Consider the following 19,260-nt stretch of genomic DNA (forward strand, 5'->3'; position numbering starts at 1 on the left):
TTTGATTTTTCTTTAACTATTGTTCATTTTGAATAAAATATTGAAAAGCACATTTAAGAACGTCTATGATTATGTATCAAATTGTTTTTAATGATTGAAAGTTGCGGTTGATAAACGATTGTTCGAGAAGGGGTTGTGATAAGTGAAAGTGGATTGTACTTCTGCATTACTTGTCGTTATTATTGTGTCCAATATTTGTGATGTTACGCTACTAAATGAAATATTGTAGCATATTCTTTGGTTACTGAAACAAAACTCGTTGTCAGAAACGCACACAACTAGATTAACATGTAATGTATATTATAAGCTCTATTTTGAAATTTGTTAGCTCTATTTGGAAATAGAACAATTTTTTTACTTTTGAAATCCTATAATTATTAATGTTCAAGTTAAGCTAAGCTTAGCTTATCGACAAATGTTGATTAATAATATTATAAAAAAAAATCTTCAAATTACTTTGATAAAATTGTAACATCAATTACGAAGGCATTGATCATATTACATATATAGAAGTTAAATAAATAAATACACTAGCTACAGTTACAAAATGCTGTCTTGTGGTAAATTCATTAATAATTAGTAATTATTGTTTTTCATGATTTAATGAAGAAAATGTACACTCACACTACTACGTGACACATTATATTATTTGTAAAATGAACCTTAACTCTTTACGTTTAAGATTTAATCTTGCGTTTCTAGTAAAGACATTATTATGTATATTCAAAATGCATTACAATAAATTTTATGCGTTTTCTTGACGTAAGTTTAAATGTTATTTCTAATTTTAGTAGCTCTATAGGGCAGTTATATGAAGGTGTATATATTATTAAAACTAGTAATGAATAATTAATTACTTAGCTGATTCTAAATCATATAGATTTTATATAAGGGCGGCCGTACACGGACTGCTTTAAGCAGTTGAGACCGACGGCTTGGAGCAGCGACCACGTGGTGAACTATAGACATTCATTCACTGCCGTACACTGCCCGCTTCAAGCCGTCAACTGCCCGGTTTGTAGCGACTGCTCGAGCAGTCACCGACCGACCGCTCGAGCAGTCTGTACGTCGCTCAGCCGTTAACTGCTCGAGCTGCCCGTGTCCGGATTCCCTAAGTTATCTTATTTTGTACTCTATAACATATTATGTACTTTTAAGAATTAACAAATAATTTGTAACAAAACATAGAAAATTGTATAGACAAATCATAAAAGAAATAAATGCGTTATGATATACCGTAGTTTCTTTAAACCGGGTTGGCGAGGTCGCGCCGACATTGCAACGACTTATGCACTGTCACTGATGTCACTGCATATGCAGATGTGTTGGGCGGTTTTATAATTCACGATTTAGAGCTCTGTTTTAAATTAATTGCGTTTTAAGCAATTACCGATAATATAAGTAAATAGGTGGCGACGAATTAATAAGCTAGATTAATTCGGTAGCGCGGCACTTAACTAGCCACATTTATTACAGTTGTCTCTTTTTTCGCTCACGATAGTTAAACATGCTATCTTACTCTGACGTTTTATTTTGTGTACGTTAAAGGGCTGATAGACGTACGAACTTAGTGTGCCGTTTTTGAAGATCGAATGTTGCATTAGTAACCTATCTACAGCTTTTTACTTACAATATTTTTATTCTGAAGGTTTTTAGATATTTTTATTCTTAAGAATAGACGACGTTACGGCATCAATGATCCCATTGCTGACGTGGGATCATGGGTGGCTTGGACCCTGACGCTCTAAGTTAGTCTGTAGTCACCATTGCAAAAAGGCGCAAGTGTCGAATCTCGCATCATGATTGAACTTTTTTAGTCCTCCGAACATATTTTCGGGGAGGTATAATTTAAATATTATTAATATTGAGCTTCATTGCATGGAAAAATCTAGATCTCTTGATGGCAAGAAAAAAATATTTCGGTAACGCAGTGGTGTTATACAGTTGCCGGATCTCAGAAGTCGAACAAATTATCAATGATCGATCCATATTTTCATCTGTATAATACAAGAGAACTTGAACCGATCACAAAATAAGTATAATACAGTTTAATACTTACAATTTTTTTGCAAAATGATACAAAATTCAGCAAAACGTGCCTCACCATGTGCTAACGTTCTGCATGTTTTAACTGTTTAAAAATATACATAAGTACTTAACTTTAATGTAATAGATTTTGCAAATATATCCCTATAATAATAGCAGTTTCCTTTCAAAAAGTAATATAGGTACTTGGATTTCAAAAAGGAATATATTTGGATAACTAGGTACTTACTTATTTCGTTGCAGATTCAGATACCTAAATAGTATATATAGGTATATTCTTCTATCCATTTTTGGTTTCATCCACTCTTAAAACTGGAGATAATTCTATATTTCTATTGAATGATTTACAACTTAAGCATTGTACATAAACATACGTTCAAATATTTGGGGCGTTACAGTTTTGCGCTGACCGCTTGCTTCTGCTTAACGCCTCAGTGCATACCTTTTTCACAATCCAATTTTGTTTATCAGCTAACAATTGATCGTAACGTTACCGTCACGTATATTCGTGTAGGAAAATAATTAATATGCATAATAATTAATTCCAACGTAAATTGTTCAGTACAAGCCGTGCCCCCGAACGAAAACGTATCAGCGATACTGTTTACAAAACATCGTAATAGTGAATTTGAACTAAAGTTTGTGCTGTGAAATGGGGGATTTCAGAGTGACAGGGGCGGCGAGGATATACCTTGTACTTTTCTGTACAATCGTACAAGCTGTGTGTGTGAGCACCGGATTGGGGAAATGTCCCATTTACCCACAGTTCCCCAATTTCGATATGACCAGAGTAAGTTCACTAGTATATAAGCCACCTCATTCATATTTTTCATCCTCCCTCTACGTCACCTCATTTCGATAATTACTTGGCCGGTAGAGTAATAGATTGATAAACAAAAAAATAATTTAAAAATTCAATAAAGGTTTGTGAAACAGGCGTGACTTTGAGAACGTTAGTTAAAAAAAATTGCATAATTACCTTACAGTGACAATAGATTTAAATTAAATATTTACAATTTTTTTTGGATCGGTTTCCTTGCATTACATAGGCATTTCAATATATTTTTGAATATATGTTACCTATACGTAGTCGTACATTGTAGAATCGTATTCAGAATATAGTCTTCAGCAACGCGGCTAGCTAGCTCCTTTGCTAGGTCATATAAGTGCTTTATCAAATCAAAAACTCGTCAAAATCAAAAAGAAGAAAAAAATTAACGTCACATTTAATACATACCTATAGTTAACGTAATGGAAAAATACCTTACTATTATCATGGCTATTATATACATATTATGTACTTAAATATTTTTGTCACGTGGTTGAAAATACGCGCACCAATGCGTTACAAAGTTTACGTCCCAGATTTACGTACCTACCTATAATGTAAAATTAAAGAATTATGCATTACTAGTTGCTCCGCGCGGTTGCACCCCCGTGGCTCCACTCCTATGGGGTCGTAGCGTGATGATATTTGCCTTCCTCGACAAATGCTCTATCTAATACCGAAATAATTTTTCAAATCGTCCAGTAGTTCCCGAGATTAGCACGTTCAAACAGACAAACAAACTCTTCGGCTTTATTATATTAGTAGTTTAAATAAAAAAAATACACTTATCGTGAAAAGGGTCTCTAAGTACTTACACATTAACTAATAACCTTAACATTTCAGCGTCCAAAGCTAGATTAACATGCAATTAGCATATATGTATTTCAATTGCATGTAGTTAATGTACAAGGAAAAGTGTTACACAAAACACGTGTAGGTAATAGATGTCATTGATTTGTTGTTTTTAATTTTGATAATTATTCACAATGATACGGAGAAAGAGTGACACATACTTTCATCACCTACTTCATAATTTAAATCTAGCGCTATTCAGAAATTATTACTTTTGACTTTTTTCTGGACTCGTTCGACTTCTGACCCCTGCTGAAAGATTAATTTGCCCTCATTAATCTAATCTTCATAGAACTTACTAGCAGACAGCTATGGGTGCGCTCACCATTGAAGTCTTCGGACAGTATAATCCATACTAATATTATAAACTAGCTTCCGCCCGCGACTCCGTCCGCGCGGATGTCGGTCTTCGCGTGAATGGTTTATTTATCCATTTTGAGTACCTCTGACAATAACATCTTATAAATATCTATTGGACCCAATTCCCAAATACGGCTAGGCCTATAATAATACGCAACGTGTGTTCGCGGTTCTACGGAACAACGTCTATGGATAAAACTGAAAAATTAAGATTATTTTTTTTCTACGTATTTTTCCAGGATAAAAAGTATCCTATTTTACGCCCAGGATAATAAGGTATAATTATACCAAGTTTCATCGAAATCGAACCGCTAGTTTTCACGTGATGCCTTCACATACAGACAGACAGACAGACAGACAAAAAATTTTTTAATCACATATTTGGGTTTGGTATCAATCCAGTAACACCCCCTGCTATTTATTTTTTCAATATTTTCAATGTACAGAATTGACCCTTCTACAGATTTATTATCCATACTAATATTATTAATTCGAAAGTAACTCTGTCTGTCTGTCTGTTACTCAATCACGCCTTAACTACTGAACCAATTTGCATGAAATTTGGTATTTGGTATAGAAATATTTTGATACCCGAGAAAGGACATAGGCTACTTTTTACCCCGCGGCGTGGCGATTAAAATCCGTTAAAAAGTATTTAATTTCTAAATGTAAGTATAATACTCGCGTAAAATCATTCATGATTTTTTTTTATTTTCACTTTAAATGTTAATTTTTCTCACCAAGATGGAAACTTGATCGATGAGGATCTTAATTTATTGTTAGAAAACTATAAATTTAGATTAAAATACGGCATTTTTTTTCGAAAATCTTATCTTCTTATATATATAAAAATGAATCGCAAAATGTGTTGGTAAGCGCATAACTCGAGAGCGCTGCCGTCCTTTAACTAAAAAGCCGTTAACCCTCAAATGGTCAATTTTCAGTTTTAAATGTAGGGTGACAAAGTTCAAAATTCTCTATCTTTCTGTCTAAGAATCATTTCTCTAGCATTAATAGTTATAGAGATAAGAAAATATTGTGAGCCGTTAAGTAACACAATTTTCGGCGATTCCATAACTTGAAAGCGTCTAACCAATACTACTTCGCTAAATTTCCTTTAAAGTACCTTAATCGCCACATTTCATAATTATTTTTTAACTTTTTACTTGACTAAAAGTACGTCATCAGATTATACTTGACTATAGGGACGCAAACTGACTATAACTGCTTTGTGATATGCTTTCATATAACGATTCCAATGGAAATCCTTACCTTATTTGCAGTTACTTGCCCTTAACGCTTTTTTAGTTAAGTAACTTTATTTAGGAAAAATTCTAATTACATTTTTTTGCTTAGTTACAAAGCAGTTAACCCTCATTTTTTAGCTAAAAGGCAGTTATCCAAACCTGGTGATGCATCAGTTTCGGGGATGAGTGTGATGCTGTAATTGTGTCGCCCCCAAGCAGAGTACCGATTGCTTTTGATTTTTTTTTACAAGACGTATAGTGTCTGATCAGGTTTACTAAGTTTAATACAATCTAGCAGCTAAATTACGGAAAATATAACAAGTCAAAGTTACGAAAATTTGGTAGGTACTGCAGGTTACGACAGTGCGAACTTTCAATCGTACTTCTCTGTTTAGACTCTGATTAGTCTCTGTAACCGAGAAAGAGGACATAGACAGTCTGTACTATTTATTAATGATGTAATTTACCCCTTGGGTGGAATTAGTAATCGACTGTCAAGCCATGTACTTGAGATGGTGATAGAAAAATTATTATGAGTACACTACCTTTGACCCCCTGGCGGGGAGTCCATTTTGCCACTATTTCTATTTTTTCTTTTCTTTATATAAGACTATTAAGATTTGTATTTTTGTAACATGGTAGCAAATAAAAAGTTTTCTATTTCTACCTCCTGCTATTTTCCATAATATATTCTGGTATATTATATTTTCTGAATGTGGATGAAAGAGTCTTCTAATCATTTGATAAGCAACATTATTTATTATGAGAATCCCACATATAAGAGCTTGAAGCCCTTTTGAAACCAGGATGTTTTTTTTTTCAAAACCGTCGTGCACAAGTCTTAACTTTTTTTCAGAAAACGATTTAACTATGTTTACATTGTTTGTTGTCCTATTTGTACTCACATATCCGTGACTCGTATGATGGCTTCGCAGAAGAGTATTTAAAAATAACGTTATAATTGCAATTCTAGAAGATTTATCTCAATCTTAACCCCGAAATGATCCTCTGTAATGAAATAAACGTGAACATGACGTAAAAAAAAGGTTAATTTTATCAAAAACTTAAAAAAGTCATTTAGTAAAAGAGTTTAAAATACTTGTTACTCACAGACAGACGCGAAAACCATTAATTTAGATAGTGTTTAAATCCTTAATACTTAAATCTAAAAGCTTTTGATCCTTTTCCTTTCCATTGGTGACCTAGGGGATGTAATTCCGGAGAGCAAAGCCTCAGACAGCAGCAAATTTTTAACATAAGTAAGATTAAAATTTAGTACAACTATATAGAATCGTAGTACAAAAGCATCCAAAAGCCCTTAACCGCTGATTATAAAGTTTTTTAAATTTAAATTAAAGCGAAAGTCATAGTTTAAAAGCAGTTATAGTAGCTTAACGACGTTTTAGGTAAGCATTTTATTAATAAATTAAATAAAATCGCAAAATGAAAATAAAAATACTAAATTACTTAGCTAAAAAGTCGCTATGGTATGTCAACGGCCGTCTTGTCCAGTAAAAAGTTAAAATTTTCAGATTATATGCTGAGCTAAACGAGAAAAAGTGAATTTAAAAATAAATTATAACAGTGTCTGGTTAGAAACTATTATTTATATATAATATAATTAAATGTCGATCGATGTATCTCACAATAATTATTCTAAGTGTCATAATTTTAAAGAAATAACGATTTCCGTGTTTTTTGCCATTTACTCGAAACTCACTTCGGTGGCTTAACGGCTTTCTAGTTAAAGGACGGCAGAGCGGCTGAACCGATTTCGATAATTCTTTTTTTATTATATTTCTTGAAGTACGAGGATGGATCTTATGTAGAGAAAACGTAAACATGTACCACGGGCAAAGCCGGGGCGGACCGCTAGTTATTAATATAATCAGAGTTATCAGCATTTGCATTAAGTAATTTACGACGATTGCAGTATGAAGGCCTGTTTTTTGATAGGTACCTAGTGTTGGTAAGGTGGTTGTTCTTTAGTTAAATTTTGCTTATATTTTTAATTATATTTAGTTCATTCATAACTATAATATTATAGCTGCATTCATGGGATAGTGCTCTTTTTTTTCGTTTGTTTTAGCACGTTTAAGTGAGTAATGCAGGTCAACCACCGTACCTATTCAGATTTTGTTTGAATTATTTGTTTTACATTATTATTCAATATTCAACGCCGAAACTATATATTTACGTTTGATGGTCATTGAACTTTATCAATTTGTAGGTAGGTACTTCTAATTGGGGACTAGAATATTCTCAAAGCATAAGTAGGAGCTAATTGCCTAAGTTTACTTGATTATTTGAATTATTATAAAGCTGAAGAGTTTGTTTGTTTGTTTGAACGCGCTCATCTCGGGAACTACTGGTCCGATTTTAAAAATTATTTCGGTGTTAGATAGCCCATTTATTGAGGAAGGCTGTAGGCTATATCACCACGCTAAGACCAACAGGAGCGGAGTAATGCGGGTGAAACGGCGGTGAGTAGCTAGTATTGTAGGTATATTTAGCAATCTCTAATTGTATATTTAGTACCTAATAAGCAAGTCTCTTTTCGATCAGTATGTACCTGTACTTTTGAAAAGATCGTACCTACTCCATTTTATACGTATTAATAATTCTTCGTTAGTGGAGCACAAAGTAGTTACATATTAATTTTATAATTATAATTTACTATGACGATGTAACTCGGAGCAAAGGGCAGACGCAGGGTCTCATTCGACCACACCTACCAATCGCGTACCTACATATTCATGGTTAATTCATTGTAAATTTTATTATTTACAGATTCTCTCTTCGTAACATAAAAGTGTCTTCTATAATTTTAGGCCATAGATTATAGACTCTTAAGTTTAGACTAATTTAGGATTACTAGCGGTGCTCCGCGGATTCACCCGCATTGCTCCGCTCCTGTTGGTCGCGACTAGCGTGATGATAATAATCGATAGCCTTCCTTGATAAATGGGCTATCTAACACTGAAAGAATTTTTCAAAACAGATCAGTAGTTCCCGAGATTAGTGCGTTCAAACAAACAAACTCGTCAGCTTTATAATACATATACATGCTAGGCAACGTTGCGAACGGAGCAGCGATACATTTTTATGCATTTAAATATTCATTTTGAAAGTAGGTAGACGAAATAGTCTAGCGTGGGTCAGCTAGAATAAGACATGACACACTATAGTGGGTCAGCTAGAATAAGACATGACACACTATAGTGGGTCAGCTAGAATAAGACATGACACACAAATGAATATCCTTGATTTGTTTTTTACTTTTTATCAAATATTTCGTTTTTACACTTTTCTCATAGATGACTATAATTTACTAGCTCACCGCCCGTGGCTTTGTCTAAAACCTAATAAATTATATAGGTATACTAAAACTTCCTCTTGATTCTTGAATCAATCTATCTACGTGTGGCACTCGGGGACAATGCCTTCAAGCCACACCTCCGAGCACGTCGGAGTGGAGAGCGTGAGGTTTTTTCGTTACGGAATTTCTCGATTCGGTCCCCGCGCTCAAGGCCCGCGATAGAAGCTATGCAATAGCTTAAAAATAAATATCCGTTGCGTAGTTTTAAAGATTTAAGCATACATAGGAAGATAGGGACAGAGAAACCGACTTTGTTTCATTACGAATTTATACTATGTAGTGATTAAGTTTTTCTTTATTAGATGTCAGGAAAATGGTACGAAGTGGAGCGGTCATTTCACCTGATAGAGATCGCAGCGAGCTGTACGGAGATAGATGTCACCATCAACGAGCGAGGGTACTTCGTCATCAACGTACACACGATCAACAGATTGTGAGTGCATTATGTTTTTATGATTATTAAATACAGTTAACTTTAAATGGATTTATTTCCCGTAGACTACTGAAAGGATTCAACATCGACCACGTCTTTGGTTCCCCGTTAAAGGCTATTCAATCTATATTGTATTAGTGTAGCTAAATACCTACACGCTAAACATATTTAGCAAAAAGTCTAATGGTATAACTAATGATTTCTTGAATTAATAAAAAAAATATTAATAGTAGATACCTATTGTCACATGATTTAATAACTTTAAGCGCATTGTAACAGGTTACAGGGCCATGTTTCTTTCTTCTTTTATTTTCTAACAACTTTGCGATAAGTTGGTGGTTATAAATAAATAAATAAATCGTTTATTTGCAAGTAAACATGGTATACATAGGTGTTAAGATAAATTATTACAGCATGTTGATGTTTAGCCGTTATTTAACGGAATGCAAATTACTTAATACGCTAATATCGTTCCAGAACGGGTAACCACGGAGTATCCTACGGACTGGGCATACCCAGCCACGCGGGCTCGTCCGCCTTCCGCTACAAGCTGAACAACCGCATGCCGTACGTCATTGGGCGCATGCTGCCGGGAGCCGGCCATTATAATATCCTCTTCACGGATTACGATCAATTCGCGCTTATTTGGTCCTGCACTAATTACAACGTTGTGCACTCAGGTAATATAGTAGTGAGGACGATTAGGTGTTCGCTATAGTTAATGTATTATTTATGATAGTTTCTCTGCAGTAATGTGCTGGATTACCGATAATCTTTCTATTCATTTTTACGTAGATTATTGTGTTATTATTAAAATGCATTCAACAAATTCCCCAGTATTTATATTCTGTTCTCATTGACAGATCGTATATGGCTGTTGGGCCGAGAGCGTGACATTGACGCAATTTTGCGCGCGCAAATCTATGCCATCATGCAAGAACTAAATTTGGACTCCGACCGACTCATTATTTCTAAGAATAATAACTGCACCGCTGTACCTTATAATAACGATATACAATAAAGATATATCAAAAAGAATGTGTTTTTTATTTTCTTTTGCTAGGTATGTCGAACTTCCTGTATCTGTGTTCCCCTCCCCGACCGTCGACAACGAGTACAATCTGGGGATCTTCAAGATAGGAGAGACGGGTACCTTTTATTGAAGCACGTTCTATCTTAGCTTACCATCAGGCGTGTTCAAGCGCTTCCCTATCGATACTTACAAAACACAAACGACACACAGACGACGAAAGTTGTGTAATTTTACTATTAAGTTTCCCCAACATTTTGCTTTATAATAATATACCTACATACATATTTAAATGAATAAAAAGCTTCCATCTATCAGTTGAAATATCACAAACGCATACCAATACAACACATAGTAACAGACATAATTATCCAAAAATGAATAAAAAAATTCATAATATTCACAAACTTATATTTACCCAAAAAATTGAAGATTTGTTTTATGTGTAAATATTTGGTACTTGTATTTTAATTCTATTACAACGACATAATTATATGATTACATAAAAAAATACTTTCAACTGCAGAAAAGGATTTTATTAATTAAGTAACAAAACAAATATCGAATTATGAGTGGAATTAAACATTATCTAAAATTTTCATGGGAGTAGGGGCGTAGCTACCGCCGTGTCTGCCGTATCAATTATACGGGGCCCCCGCGCCAAGGGCCCCCAACGTGCGCTTTTGTGAGAAATCTTTACCCTTCCTAAGGGCCCCCAAACAAATTTTTATACGGGGCCAAGGCACGCTACGCTTCTGCATGGGACAAAAATATATTTGAATTACTTATATTTAACATTCTATTACAAAAATAAAATATATTGATTGGTAACAAAGACTAATTTTTTTATTACATCTTTTGATGTAAACACGTGAAGAAACTATGAAATATACCTTACAATAATTATTGGGTATTATAATTCACACGAAATTGGAAGACGATTTTTAACTGTTTCATTTAACTTTACTTGAACTCATATAATAATTATTATTTTATGTGAATTAAATACATATTATGAGTAAATGTTGAAACATACAAAATGGTTACATAAAGATGATAATAGTGCAAAACAATGAAGAGATAAAAATGTACCACCAACATCAATGTCAAACACTTACAAAATTTTACCAACATAAACTAATCTTAAATGACAATTGCTGCTAATTTTATGGAAAAAAGAATGCGAAAAAACAATATCTAATAGTAAGATTAGATATATTCTGTGTAGAATATCATAATATATAAACTGAGGTAGAAGCGGCATACACATGTTCCATCTGAAGTCAGCTAATTAGCCAGATTGTGTTTAGTCAGTACTCGGTTACGCTGCTTACTCTTTTCTGCTTATGTTTTGAGTGTGAATGCGTAGGTTACTATGTTTGTGTAGAATGTTTATGTAGATAACATGTGACGGCTTGAACTGGTAGTTTATTTCGCATAGACCGCTTCTACGACAATTTATGTTTGTATTCTAAGCTTTGTAATAACTTCTCAGACTTTTCTAAACATCAGTATGCCACAATACAATTCAATTCAATTAAATAATTTATAAATACAAACTTTTTTATCAGTCATTTCTAAATACAAACTGAGCTTTAAACTGAAAGTACACATTACCAAACATAATTTTATAAGGGCCGATTTTTCAATCCTTGGATAAAACTTATCCGTCCAATAAAGTATTACACACGATAATATTAAAATGTCACGTAAACTGTCAAATACGGGCAATTAGAATACGTTTTTAAAATGGTAGTTTTATACATTATTTGAAGAATAAGTTTTATCCAAGCATTGAAAAATCGGCCCTAAATGACATTAACTATCTTCATGTATGTTGGGTATAAAGAATGAGAAAATTTAAATATATTCTTTATATTACAATATTTTACTAATACATGATAAAAGATTACAAAATTTTTAATAATAGCAATACTATTCCACAGAGTATATGAATTTCTAGCTATTCCATTAAAAAATCTATGACAATACAGTACATATCAGTATACATATTATATACACAATTATAGAGTATCAAGTCTTGACAGTAACATAGAAATCTCAATACATTATAAATATTAAATACCATATACATGTTTAGGCCACACGCATATTGCTTTGACGTAAACCTGATATAGAACAAAAAATAACTATGAAACAAAATAACAATAATAATTACGTAACAAATAATTTAAATAAAACTGGCACCTGTATCTTTTTAGTTACAGCACATAAAATCTATTTTAATTATGCAATAAGTTTTGATGTGAGGTCATAACCTATTAATTTAATACACATTGTAAATTCATTTCAACGCAATTTGAGGTTTTACAAAAAACCTATACTAACTTTGTATCCAAAGTATAACCGCAAACCGACATCATTCAAAATCCAAACCACACAATACATACACACAAATAATACCAATTTATTAATAACTTAAAAACTGTTTTCTACACTAGCAACACAGTTTCTCACTTCGTTCAACCTGAGGCACTCGGAATCGCGATTTTTGTATTCATTCTGCGAGTTGATACTATCCACACTATCACAATTGGGTATATTCTTGTGCGAGTCTATTCTGTTGTTGAGCGCATACTGGTTGATCCAGAGCTGCTTCTCTTCTACTTCTTTACTAACAACCACAAATAGTTCCTTTTCTTTGCAGTCTAGTTGCTCTTTTAGATATGATATTAAATCTGTGTTCTGGAAAGGATAAAGTATGAATTAATATAGTATGGAATTTTTTTTGTAAATAAATTAAGTTTTTTATTATAATAGATTTTTATTCTTTTTCAAATTCGTTTACAAATCCCTACTAATATTATAAATGCGAAAGTAACTCTGTCTGTTATGCTTTCCCGCTTAAACCTCTCAATGGATTTTGATGAAATTTGGCAAAGACAATCTACCTTTTATTGCGAAATAAGTACCTCGGGCGAAGCCGGGGCGGACCGCTAGTAACAAATAGAAAAGAAAAGAAAGACTACATTACACTTGAAATATGTACATCCATTTAATTCTTTGGAACTAGAAGAAAAAAATAAAGTTGTTCATAGTTAGCACTATAGGGTTTTACACACATACCCTGCCAATTAACTGTGGTGAATCCAGTTTGGAATCCAGATTATAAAAGTTCCCTTGAATTTGTCTAATTGTAATCCAGTGTCGCCTGCGAATCGGCAGCATAACAAAACCTAACTTATAGTCTGACGGGACATTTAATATAAAACCACAAATATTTGCTAGGTCCAAGCAACCTGGATCTCTGAAAATAACAAAAATTAATATAAACTTATTTTGTGATGTGAGGAAATTTATTTAGAAATTTTATGTCCAAAATACTTATAGACAAATACAAAAAACGAACATTGATTCATACATACAATAATTATTTAATTAATTTTTTTTATGTATACTTACTTTCTTTTATCAAACCATATTGCCTCACAGCCCTTCTTCTGTAGCGCAGCCATAATCACATTGATGTCATAATTTCCGAAACCCAGCATTGATCTGTGTGGGTTTATCCAAACATTTGGAGACAACCGACTGCATATTGAGTCTAGATCCGATTTCGAAAATGTATTACGCGTCTGCAAATAATAAAATAAATTAAAGACTTTTTAACGGATTTTAAACACTCAGTCACTCAGTCTCCCCGTGACCACGCTCGCTGTAAAGTGTTCGAAACGTCGGGAAAATAATAGAATGAATAAATCGCGTTTAAAATCGGTTAAAAAGTCTTTAATTTATAAATGTATAATACTCGCGTAAAATCAAACCCTAGAAAATAATAAAATATATAACTAAAACTCATCAAACACATTAATTTTTATAGAAACTGAATATTTTCATATTTCTCACTCATACATTTCAAAAATATGTAATGCTTGAAATTCAATAAAATAATTAGAAAGAAGAAATTAATCACCATACAAATCTTTATAGCATATCAAATAAATCATATAAATGCTCGCTAATGAGAAAATAATGATCGAATCAATTCGATTTGTTTACAATATAGGTACCTACATATTCTATTCGTATTAATTTTATGTACGTACTTAAGAGCTAAAAGAAGATAAAAAAATAGATTGTTACTCACTTGAAATAAATTATTTAACGCATGTAAGGCGCAAAGTTCTCTTACTTGTTTTTCATGATAAATATGAGGCTTTGAATTCATTTCGTTCATACTGTCACCATGTTTTTACAGAACTTTAATGATTTTGGCTTAAACAATACATATATCTGTTAAAATAAATTTTACAACTATATTGTGTATTTTTTTTAATTTTACAAAGGAAGCGAAAAATTTTACTCCTAAATTCCACTTGACAAATTTTGATTGTTTGACATTCGTCTATTGACAATTAATGACAATTTTACCGGCATCATAGAGTAAATAGAAAAAATTAAATTCAAAGCTTTGTTAAAAAAACTGTATAAAATATAAATAATTGGTATTTTTCTTACATACCTTCCCTGTTTCCACTGCTCTGTTATAAATTAAAATTTTAATATACGTACCACTAATTTATTTATTTATTGTAGTACCTTTGAGCCGACCACAGACCTTGCAACATAAAATATTGTCTGACAGGAAATAGTAATCTGTATTCTGTGTGGCTGGGTTTAGTTGACATTTTTAATTTTCAAATTGTGTTTTGGCGCCCAAATATTGAATTGAATTGAGTTTATTTTACGTGCATATCTCGTTGTAGCTTTTTAATAAATGAAATATAGATTGCGATTAAACTATGCAATGCCAAAAGAATTCTAACAACCCCGATGAGAATTGTTTGAGTTTGATGAACGATTCGTTACTGCAGGACTACAAAACTTCGCTAACTAGGTAATAGGTATTTCTTAATTTATTTGGTATATTTAAAGTTAAATATTATTAAATACACTAATAATTATACTTTTACAATAGCGCTTCAAATTTAATTTCAAACACAATACTGAAAGATGTAGTTTTCAATAATTTTTCAAAGAACGACAAAGTTCTCGATTGTATTCTGGATTCAGCAAACTCGCTTACTCAAAACAATCAAGAAAATAATTGTGCTACTTGGAGGAGTTCCCTAAGGTATCTACTTAATGATTAACAAATAACAATAATGTTAATAACTTAATAATCTTTTTGAGTTTGTAAGATAGTGTCTGATATTTATTTTTATCATTTAAGTACCTTCAATGATCCAGTCACGTTATTCGAAAAATCGTTATCCGCCTGTAAAAAATGTGACAAACAGAAATATTCAGGCTTGCAGCATTTTATTAAAAACGAATGCAAATGTAAAAACACAGCTGGAAACACACAAAATGAAAACTTTTCTATTAAACCACAATTATCCGACAATTCTAGTCAAGAGAGGTCTGGTGATGAACAGAAAACATGTAAACCTAAATTTAATAGATTAAGATCAAAACGACCCGTTAATACTACTTCCATAGACTCATATCCAGATTTTGACGATGTACGCAAAGCTAAAACAGAAAATAACTTAACAATTGAAGAGGAAGAGGATAAGGCTCATAAACAACAGATTGCTAAAATAACATTTAAAACAGCTAAAGAGCAGCTGTTATCTTCAAACCCAGCAGCTAAAAGGACATTAGGTGCTTCGAGGAAGGCTCAAGCTAAATTTGTGTCACCTATGCTGGGAGCACAGTAAGAATTCATTTTATTTATTTGAAGTTTTTGTGTTAATACTTTGTTGGTGTGGCAAAAACGGATTTTTATTATTGCAAATTAAAATAAATAAAATAAAATAAATCTTTATTTCACCTTTAGGATATACAATATTGATTATGAGACTCTGGCTCTCTTGCTAGGCATAGCCTGTGTTAAGTTAGCCTGTGTTAAAAATTAAATACTGTTTTTGACATACTTATGTCTGTCTGTGTACATTAAGAATAATTTTTTCCTTTTCAGAGATAAACAAGAATCAAATGAACCGACAATAACTGATGAGAGATTGAAACACATTGATCCTAAAATGATAGAATTGATTGAAAGTGAAATTATTGATAAGGGAACTCCTATAGGTAAATTATAATGCGGTAACATATTTTATTTACCACATAAAACTTCTTTTTAGTGCTGTGATTTATGAGATTTTTTTGTTTTGTATAAAAATGCATCTGGAACAGTTCAATTTCATAGTGCTTCTTGCAACTAACTGAACTCCTTTACTTAAAAGAATTAAATTTGAAAGCATTGTTTATACATATTTTTTTGGTTTTATAAGACTTGAATTTTTGATTAAAACTAAAATATTTTTCCAGGTTGGGAAGATATAGCAGGTTTACAAATGGCCAAATCAGTGATACAAGAAGCGGTAGTGTGGCCGTTGCTTCGACCAGACATATTTACTGGTTTGAGACGACCACCCAAAGGCATTCTACTATTTGGTCCTCCAGGCACTGGCAAGACATTAATTGGTAAGTAAACTAATATTTTTAGTCAAATTAATTAAATTTTTAGTTTTACAATATTGGTATGATTTATTATTTAAAAATTTTAAGTCTAGAAAAAACAATATAACTATACTGATAAAAAATCATTTTTTTTTTTAATTCTCTTAACTACTTTAGTTTCTCGTAATTAAATATGCTGCATTATGCGCGCGCGATAAATGCTTAATCTTTTTTATTGTTTTGATCAGCAGAAACGCGCGTCATATTATATTAGTTGAGAGCTAGTTATGTAAGTATTGCTTATAATTCCTTTAAAAATATATTTTTCAGGTAAATGCGTAGCAGCGCAATGTCGAGCGACATTCTTTAGTATATCGGCATCGTCACTAACGTCCAAGTGGATAGGTGACGGCGAGAAGATGGTGCGAGCGTTATTTGCTGTTGCCAGGTGTCACCAACCCGCTGTAATTATTTTTTGTATATATGGATGGATTTTAAACAACCATATTAATTATATGGTTCTTAAAAATCCTCAAAAATGACTGAGTGTAACAAATCCCTAAACGGTAAAAGGTTTTTTTCTGTATTTACAAATTTTTTTTATATAGAAGAGCTTAAATAACAGAGATGCTCATCTCAAACACATTTCTTCAATGTACAGGTTTATAAAGATTTTGAAAAATGATTTTACAGGTAATATTTATAGACGAAATCGATTCGCTATTGACACAACGAAGCGATAGCGAACACGAAGCGACGCGCAGAATCAAAACAGAATTTCTAGTGCAATTTGATGGTGCAGCTACTGGTAAAAAAATAATACCTAATCACTACATAGTATAAAACAAAGTCACTCTCTCTGTCCTTATGTCCCTTTGTATGCTTAAATCTTTAAAACTACGCAACGGATTTTGATGCGGTTTTTTTAATATATAGTGTGATTCAAGAGGAAGGTTTTAGTATATAATTTATTAGGTTTTAGCATGTTTTAGACAAAGTGGGCGAAGCTGCGGGCGGTAAGCTAGTTATTAATAATTGATAAAGTTATACAAAAAAAATGTTGATACTAGTATGGTATAGTAATGAGGAGCGTAATAAAAGTATTTGTTTGTTTATTTAACAGGTGAAGAAGATCGCCTACTAATAGTGGGCGCCACAAATCGTCCGCAAGAGTTGGACGAAGCCGCGCGGCGCAGGCTTGTCAAGCGACTCTACATACCTCTGCCTGATGTTGAGGTAACATATTAATTATTAATGTTATTTTATTAGTAAACTAGCGGTCCACCCCGGCTTCGCCCGTGGTACATATTTCGCAATAAAAGGTAGCCTATGTTCTTTCTCAGGGTCTAAAGATTGGTGCCAAATTTCATCAAAATCGGTCCAGTAGTTTATGCGTGAAAACCATACATACATACATACATAATTACAAACCTTTCCTCAAACACATAATTACAAAGAAAAGCTTTCGTTGCTTTTTCCCGTTTTTGCAACATTTCATTGTAGCTTCGCTATTATTATGAAAAGGCTTTTAATTTTTTTTTCTCCGCTTTGCAACATTTTTTATTGCATAACTCTTTGCTCCTATTGGTCGAAACGTAATGTTAACCTTTCTCGGTAAACTGACTATCGAACTCAAAATTACATTTTCAATTCGAAAACAGTTCCCTTGATTAGCGCGTTCAACCATATAAACATTGTGTTTATTTGCGTAGATAGTCTTTAAACATACTGAAGAACAGAAATGAAAATAAAAAATAACAATGACGTACATAATTATACTAAATATTTATTCCACAGGCACGTCAACAAATAATATCCAACCTGCTACAAACAGAGAACAACGATCTCACAGCCTCTGAGATGGAAGAAATAGCAAAACTAACAGACGGCTATTCCGGTGCTGACATGAAGTCGCTCTGTTCTGAAGCCGCTATGGGACCAATACGGGCTGTGCCGCTGTCGCAAATTATCAGCATTGATAGGAATAAGGTAGGTTTAGATTTTTTTTATATTTAGAGGGTAGGTTAATTAAGAGTAAAATTTCAAGGTCTCGTCCTGGCAATACCGCCACATCATAGAGGCGACAATTTTAGTTTCACTTCTAACATGTATGCTGGACAAACACATTACCAAAATTTTACAGTACTTTAAAAATATAAAATAATATTAATGTGAGATTATTAATTATTTGATTATCGTAATTTTATTTTCATTGCAGGTACGCCCAGTAAATGCTCAAGATTTTAAAGCTGCACTACAACGCGTGCGACCCAGTGTGTCACAGGACGATTTAGGACAGTATGTGAAGTGGGACCAAACGTATGGACAGGGATTTTAAGTGTTTTGTAATAAATTATTATAAATGGAAAATATTTTGTTTCATTTTTAAATGTCAGGGCTACCAAAAACCCAAGTTTTATTAATTCATGGAAATCAGTCAACTCAGGTCAACTCTATAGTCAGTTAATGATCAGATTATTTCAATTAAACACTATCAAACATAGAAACACGGTATAGCCTTTGAAATGATCTATTTTTATCAACAAGATGAGATAAATACGATAAGACTGCAGCTTTCACAAAACTTTACTATTGGTTGAGTTTACTTTATTATTGTGTATTTATTTTAGTTGCTACAATGTTGCCAATTTTTGT

General features: G+C 32.7%; 3 protein-coding genes across 3 annotated transcripts; 2 read left to right on the forward strand and 1 right to left on the reverse strand.

The window, feature by feature from the left end:
- The first annotated feature begins 2,569 nt into the window (after positions 1-2,569).
- LOC123691213 (apolipoprotein D-like) lies at positions 2,570-10,184 on the forward strand. The gene is made up of 4 exons (XM_045635506.1): positions 2,570-2,836; positions 9,016-9,146; positions 9,624-9,826; positions 10,010-10,184. Exons 1-4 carry the CDS (start codon positions 2,699-2,701, stop codon positions 10,165-10,167), a joined length of 630 nt encoding a protein of 209 aa, XP_045491462.1. The 5' UTR covers positions 2,570-2,698; the 3' UTR covers positions 10,168-10,184.
- A 386-nt stretch (positions 10,185-10,570) lies between these two features.
- Positions 10,571-14,515, reverse strand: LOC123691211 (josephin-1). Its single transcript, XM_045635505.1, has 4 exons — positions 14,285-14,515; positions 13,600-13,772; positions 13,264-13,444; positions 10,571-12,882 (listed from the first exon to the last, which is right to left on the reverse strand). Exons 1-4 carry the CDS (start codon positions 14,372-14,374, stop codon positions 12,616-12,618), a joined length of 711 nt encoding a protein of 236 aa, XP_045491461.1. The 5' UTR covers positions 14,375-14,515; the 3' UTR covers positions 10,571-12,615.
- A 132-nt stretch (positions 14,516-14,647) lies between these two features.
- LOC123691214 (fidgetin-like protein 1) lies at positions 14,648-18,975 on the forward strand. Its single transcript, XM_045635507.1, has 10 exons — positions 14,648-15,034; positions 15,116-15,271; positions 15,371-15,856; positions 16,121-16,233; positions 16,474-16,629; positions 16,936-17,069; positions 17,299-17,413; positions 17,729-17,841; positions 18,403-18,594; positions 18,824-18,975. Exons 1-10 carry the CDS (start codon positions 14,940-14,942, stop codon positions 18,941-18,943), a joined length of 1,680 nt encoding a protein of 559 aa, XP_045491463.1. The 5' UTR covers positions 14,648-14,939; the 3' UTR covers positions 18,944-18,975.
- Positions 18,976-19,260: the final 285 nt, after the last annotated feature.

This window comes from Colias croceus, chromosome 4, assembly GCF_905220415.1.
Source record: "Colias croceus chromosome 4, ilColCroc2.1".
NCBI classification, from domain to species: Eukaryota; Metazoa; Arthropoda; class Insecta; order Lepidoptera; family Pieridae; genus Colias; species Colias croceus.